Source organism: Solanum lycopersicum, chromosome 2 (assembly GCF_036512215.1).
Source record: "Solanum lycopersicum chromosome 2, SLM_r2.1".
In the NCBI taxonomy this organism is placed as follows: domain Eukaryota; kingdom Viridiplantae; phylum Streptophyta; class Magnoliopsida; order Solanales; family Solanaceae; genus Solanum; species Solanum lycopersicum.
In genome coordinates, this window is record NC_090801.1 from 57990894 (window position 1) to 57998253 (window position 7360).

Genomic DNA, 7360 nt, shown 5'->3' on the forward strand with positions numbered 1-7360 from the left:
TTTAATATTTAGTCATGTAACTAATACTTATTAAACTTATTTTAGCATGATTTAATACTTTTAAATATGATTAATTTCATATATAATATGCAGAAAACTGAATTAGTGCAACGATCATATATATATATATATATATATATGTAATTTGTACAAAACTGAACTACTTAAACGATCAAACATATATAATTTGCAGAAAACAGAACTCTTAACGATCATACATGTGTAATTTGCACAAAACTCAACTACTTTACTTTAATCCTATTTTTTTGTTGAATAGAAAATGCCTCCCCTTCAGGAAACTCTCATCTGTGAGTCTTTACTTTGTTTGAGTAGATTTCCCTTTTTTTGGTGTTTATTTGAGGTTTAGGCCATATGTCCCCTCTCTTGTTAGTGATCTTAGTAATAAATAAATTTAAAAAAAGCAACAAAACCCTAACTCTAATTGAATGCTTAATTTGTCCATCCATAGAAGGATTATAAATCTTATCAAGACAAACTACTTTAACGATCACACATATATAATTTGCAGAAAACTCAAGTACTCACGTATGTAATAATTGGCAGAAAACTCAACTACTCTAACGATCACAGATATATAATTTGTACTACAAATTAATATTCAACAACTTTATTAATGATCACACACACGTTTTGCAGAAATTAAAGAAAACTTAACTAGGAACTCTAATTGACGGAGTCTTATTCGTTGGTACGTCGATGATCCCTCTTCTGGCCCCATATTTTGTAACAATGCTTAAGCCTCTTGGCAGCGGCTAAGTATTCCACAGCTTGAAGCGGTTTAAGTATGTTCAGTACAATTTCCTTCAATGTTTTCATCCTCAACTCATCAGCGTCTCTTAATACATCAGCCATATATCGGCTATGTTCATCTAAAACATCATCTGCATTCTCACAATCATTCTCCATTTTACCAGCGAAAGGCTGATCCACAGCGTCCTCTTGCAAGCTAGCCAATTTTGAAGAAAGGTTAGTCTCTTCTCTAATCGTCTTAGCTTGTAAAGCGTCAATCATTTTCATTTGTTTATTCGTCAGCTCACTGAGGACACCGACCTTTTTCCCTTGTAGAAACTCAGTGAGATGAGACTCGATGTCCATGCCACATAGCGCGTACGCGAACCGTATGAGAGAAGATGGTCTACAGCCAGCGATCCATAGGATTGAATTCTCCAACGAGGTGCATGAAGTTGGCGCCAAGAGTGGTGATACGTCGATACGGGCTAGACGGCTACGGTTGTTAGCATAATCTTGAAAATTTTCTACGGTTTTTTCGATTAGTTGAGTGAGTTCATTTTCATTTTTTAGGCCGTTTTTGGCTTGAACTGCAGCTTGTTCAAGCTCTATTACTTCTTTACGTTGCAAAATCATCCATGTCTCGTATACGCATTCTTGCTCCGTTGGACTATCACTAGAAGTACTACTGGCCATTTTATGTTACCTAGTTGGATTTATTCATATGTAAATACATATATACAAGCTAAATTATATATAGTCCTATTTACATGACAAAACCACAGGAAAAATAAAATATTTCAGATTTTATCATTTTATTGTTTGTCCACATGCAGCACTAGATAGAGTTTCGTCCTCATCTATGAGTACAATATAACCTTGCGTTGGGACTTCGTATAGTATTTTAACTCTCCGTTCATTTTCATTTGTCATTTCATGTTTTTCAAAATTAATGTAATTAATTTTTAAAATTAAATTATATTATATTAATTCGATATTTTAAATAAAAATTTAAATATTTAAAAATTACATGAAAAATATTATAAATTATTTTTTTTATATTAATATAATAAAAAAATACATTATTAATAAAAAGTATTATAGATTGACTCTAGAGGTAGAAATTATGACAAATAATAATGGACGGAGGGAGTATATATTTGCAGATAGAATACAACTTCCTTTGCGTCCTCATCCTGCTTTAATTTGTCGTGATATAATCCTACGCCTATGACAAAATTGTAGTATATATTAATCAACCTAATTAATAATCGAGTGGAATGTTTCCGATATGTTTTAATTAATTTTCTCCTGCTTCTGTTTCAGCCCAAAATTTATTGTTTCGTACCTATCGGCACTACATTCAATGTTGGACACTGAAAATATTACATGACATCTTTTGGGACCCAGTGATAACCGCGACAAATAGACGATCTCAATTAGATTATCCAACACTATTTCATTTCATACTCTATATATTATTTTATTTGTTTGGGAAGTAAAAACTAGATTGAATCATCATATATGTAATAATGTAAATGTCAGTTATTTTATTCATTCTACTAATGCAGATGGTATTTCGAATTTTGTTAAAATCTGAGATGGTAATCGAATAAAAAATAAGTGACGTTTTTGTAATTTATATAATCTTTAACTCGTGTAATTACTAATGTCATAAATCATAATCTACTAGTACTAATTATTCACTGATGCATTTTCTACCCTATTATTAACCTTTTATTGTACGTTATTTAAGACTTATAAATAATGGCATTTTTTTTCTTTTTTTCTTTTGTGTTGGAGTTTTGAGGAGTACGAGACGAAATATTGCATGAAAAAAGTGAGGTTGGCATAAAGTTGAGAAAACAGATAAATTCTGAGTCCCCGTATAAAAGAGAGCAACTCGGAAAAAAAGTGTTTTTATGAGTGAAGTTTAAGGCTTTTTAATTAGTATTTGAGTTACTATTGGTAAACTTTTAAAATTTGAAAAAGGATAGATCGAGAGTTATATTGTTAGATTGGTAAAAATTATATGTGATAGGATAAAATTTAAATTTCCTTAAGAAAGCAAATTAGTAGTGTCTTAATTTGGATATTTGTTATATTATTTTTCAATTATATTTAATGATATTTAATCAATATGTGTCAAAACATTTGCTTATAATAAAATTTAAAAATTAAATTACTTTTAAATTTGGTAAGAGATGGAGTATTATTTTTCAAATAACTAAATGAATTGGATTAGATATACTGGCACGGCAACTGACCTGCACTTGCACTGTAATATACATTGGTGCCCGCGCCACCGTCTAAAATAAAATTTTATATATAGTAACTTGTGAATTTCATAATAAATGACATAATATATAAAGATAACCCTTACTTTAATTTAATTGATGACTATAATTTTTAACTATGGGCGTACACAAGTAAACACTTAAACTTGTATAAAATTGAGCAACTGAATCCCACATGACAACTTACATGACAATATCTTACATGCATTATGTCATGTAGGACACTTGAGTCTACTTGTACAATTTTTATAATAGTTTAAGTATCTCTTGCGCACATTCACAGTTAAAGAGCATAATTATTCGTTAACACCGAATTAAGAGTCATGTTTATATATTCTGCATGATAAAATTGATTTACAACTTAGTGCTAAGAAAGGGAAAGTGAATAAATCTTTTATACTAGTATTGTGCATTCAGATCTACTTTGTTTTTAAAGAAACATTTTTACAATATTTTTCTCCTTCATCTTAAAATTTAAAATCTCTAAGCTTTTAATTTTAACTCCAAACTTAAAATACTAGTTAGTTCCTGTTTTATGCACCTGAATGTTCTCTCAAACTTATCTCTAGCAAGCATACTGGCATAGCGGTTGTAGCGGTAGAAGTGAAACATATACTAGTGTATTCGCTAAACGATGAATGATTAAACCAATCTAACCAACAAAGTGACGACATTGGATCAAGATGCATTGGGGGTTAAAATAAGAGTCCACAGCTTAAAAAGGAAAAAAAAAATTGACAAAAGTTTTAAAAAAATATATTAATTTTTTTAATTAAATAGGTAAAATCGTTATTGATATAGTGATTTATTTTGACGTCGTTAACATATCTTGCTCTATCAGATAAATAGATAGAACTTAGAATAAACAAATAGTTTGGTGCACTTAATTACATAGTACTACTAATTAACTCCACTAAAATCGTTGCCTGGTAGCGATATTTTAAGAACAACATTTTTTTTAAAAAAAAAATATTAACGAAAATCGCTGTCAAGACAATGATTTTTAACTAAAAATAAATTTAAAAGAGATTGGACAAAATTACTGATAGAACGGTAATTTTAATCTGTTAACGATGTTAAAAAAATATAATTTGGAGGCTCTGAAAATTCTATAATTATTGTAATTTGATAAACTTTCGAAAGAGGATAGCGCCAAATTGTATGGGTTTCTATACTTTATACTATATAATTTGTACAATCCATCAAAAATTTCATGAGTTACGCCCATGATAATCTGAATTGAGATTGACTCAAGATAATTTGAGTCGAATTAATCTCAACCTATTTAAATTTTAATTTATTTTAAAAGAATATTTAATTGAGTGCAATTTAATTTTAAATTTTAACATGTCTTAAGCTTGTTTATTTACATTGATGTAATATACATTCTGATATTACTATATCAAAAATGATCATAAGCGGTAATTAATGCTAAATATTTATTTTTAGCAACAATTAACACTCGTAGTATATGTCCTTAAAGCCTTTAATGACATTGGTTCTAATGACACTTTACTGATGTCGATAAAGATTTTGACACTCTTTATTAATATTAATATTTAATACAGGTAAAAGTCGTTTTTATTATACTGTATTGAAAATATGAATTGTTATATATTTTATATCTTCTACAATTTTATATTTTTTATTTTTTTTAAAAAAAAATTCTTAAATTGAAATTCAAATTATGATTATGAAAGTTAATAAATACGTTAAAATTATTGAGTTCATGATTCAATTCGATTTTAGCTAATTTAAGTTCAGTCTAAATTTGAACAGGTTATGATTAGTCACTCTAATTTTTATTTCAACTAATTTTTATATTTATAATCTCAATTCAATCAGCTCATTTAACGGCCTAAGATGGATGCATGCAACCTGAAACTACCAAACAAACTAAACAAGTTGCAAGTAGATTCTATAAGATTATTGAGACTTCAAACAAAGTGAAAAAGTTGTACGTATTTACTTATGGACACAACGTTCAACCTCTAAGTACAGTCCTTGGAACCCTAAATGTTGGAATCATTTTGCTCGTCGGTTTCTAGAGGCGGCTATCTCTATAAGTTGTAACCAACGATGGAGAATGATTTCAAAATATTTTGATACATATTTAATTTTAAAAGAAAATACTCAATACTAATTTGGAGTGGATTTTTTGAACTTTGATATAATTTTTTGGTTATAGTTTTTCAATAGTATCGAGCCTAACTACTTTAGTTCGATAAGATTTGATATATATTCAACTTGTGTGTCATCCATGCTAAGAGAGATTCACCATAATGCCCAAAAATATTCAACTTGTAAGGCGGATTCGTGTCACAATATTGACTAATGAATAGTAATGGTGAGTTTGTTTTGATTGCGTTTTATTATATTTATTCGATGTTTTAAAGTAAAATTTTAAATATTTAAAAATTATATAAAAAGTGATATAAATTATAATTACTTATATATCAATAGGATAAAAATATTAATTAAAATTTTTATTGTATGACTAAAAAAGAATGACTACTAAAAAACGAAAAAAAAGATTAAATAAATGCTCATTCGGTGTATTGAAGTGGTTATATACTTATATCCTAAAATCAAAATCCAAAGTTCGATTTAATACGATATTTCGATATTTATGTCTATTCCTTCCAAAATCCAGTAAGCACGTCAATTTTTTCATTGCATAATTACCAATTTTTTCATGCTACTGTAAAATTATACTTTTTTCGTCAACTTTTAATTGTATAATTTTTTTTGTTAAATTATAAAAAAATTGATTAATATTTTAATGTAATTTTTGCATCATATTGTATAAAAAAAATTACATTTTATAGTACTTTTTTGTTAATAGTTTTTAAATATCTGAAATTTTTGTTAAAAACATCAAATTAATATAATCTAATTTTAACTTTAAAAATTAATTGAATTAACTCATAGCAAACAAAAATGAACCGAGGTAACATTTTTTTTTTTTTGCTTTTTTATCTTTTGCAAAAGCCTAAAATTAAGGCCAATCTCCGGCAACCCAAAATCTCCATTCATTTTATCCAGCCATTCTCCTTCTTCCGCCACACCGGAGCACAAACCATGAAGTGAATAAGCTTCCACCTCGCAAAACCCATCAAATATCCGACTTATCGAAACCTTCAAGCTGAACTTGAGCAACCATTGATGAGGCTGTGAAGTTCCATAAGGAGAATATCAAAGTATACTCTTGAGATTGTATTGTAGAAGATGATTGATTGACTGCATTGATCACCCAAGAGGTGTATATATACATGTGAGATTGTCAATCTAGTGGAGAAAGAAAAGAGTAACTAACAACTTAACAATCTAACAAACTAACAAACTAATTAGTTACATAACTAACTATGACACCACTAACTATAAAATGGAAAGTAACTAACTAACTAACTACTTGAAGTAATGTACATGTTTAATTATGAATGTTAATACCCCTCCTCAAGTTGGAGGTGATGATTTCGCAGCCAACTTGCGCAAAATGGCTGAATGCTTGATGCCAGTGAGGGCCTTAGTAAGAATGTCAGCAAGTTGATTAGAGGTAGACACATGATGCAAAGAAATCAACCCCTCCTGAAGCTTATTACGTACGAAATGACAATCCACTTCAATGTGTTTAGTTCTCTCATGAAACACAGGATTGCGAGCAATATGGATTGCAGATTGACTGTCACAGTAGACACTAATAGGAGAGGAAATGGAGACAGTTAGCTCAGTGATCAATCTGTGAAGCCAAGTTAATTCTCCTACAACTTTTCTGAGTGACCTATACTCTGCTTCTGCTGAAGATAGTGAAACTGTCTCTTGTTTCTTAGATTTCCAGCTAATAGGACTGTTACCAAGCAACACCAAGTACCCACTGATTGACTTCCTTGAATCTGGACATGATGCCCAATTTGAATCACAAAATGCTTGGACTGTACAATCAGGATTCTTGGATAACTGAACTCCTAAAGTAGTATCTTGTTTGAGGTATCTAAGTAGATGATAAGCTGCTTGTAAGTGTGGAGCTCGTGGATCCTGCATGAATTGGCTTAAATGTTGAACACTAAAAGCTATGTCCAATCTAGTATTAGTCAAGAAATTCAACTTTCCTATCAATTTTCTGTAGAAAGTGGGATCAGGTAAAGGAACTCCTTCCTTGGCTTTCAACTTCACAGTGGGATCCAAAGGAGATGATAGAGGTGTATAGTTGAAACAATCATATTCTTTGAGTAAGTCTAGAGTAAATTTCCTCTGAGAAATCAGTACTCCATCTGTTGTATCAAGAATCTCCAGGCCCAGAAAATAGTGAAGTC

The 7360-nt window shown here is 29.7% G+C and overlaps 1 protein-coding gene across 1 annotated transcript; it reads right to left on the reverse strand.

Annotated features, from left to right (window-relative positions):
- Positions 1–569: 569 nt before the first annotated feature.
- On the reverse strand, positions 570–1568 carry LOC138341796 (protein DOG1-like 3). The gene has a single exon (XM_069293617.1). The coding sequence runs from the start codon at positions 1444–1446 to the stop codon at positions 700–702; it is 747 nt and encodes a 248-aa protein (XP_069149718.1). The 5' UTR covers positions 1447–1568; the 3' UTR covers positions 570–699.
- Positions 1569–7360: the final 5792 nt, after the last annotated feature.

What these genes read in the sequence shown, in the direction of transcription:
- LOC138341796 (XM_069293617.1), bottom strand. Translation starts at nt 1,446, where the DNA reads ATGGCCAGTAGTACTTCTAGTGATAGTCCAACGGAGCAAGAATGCGTA.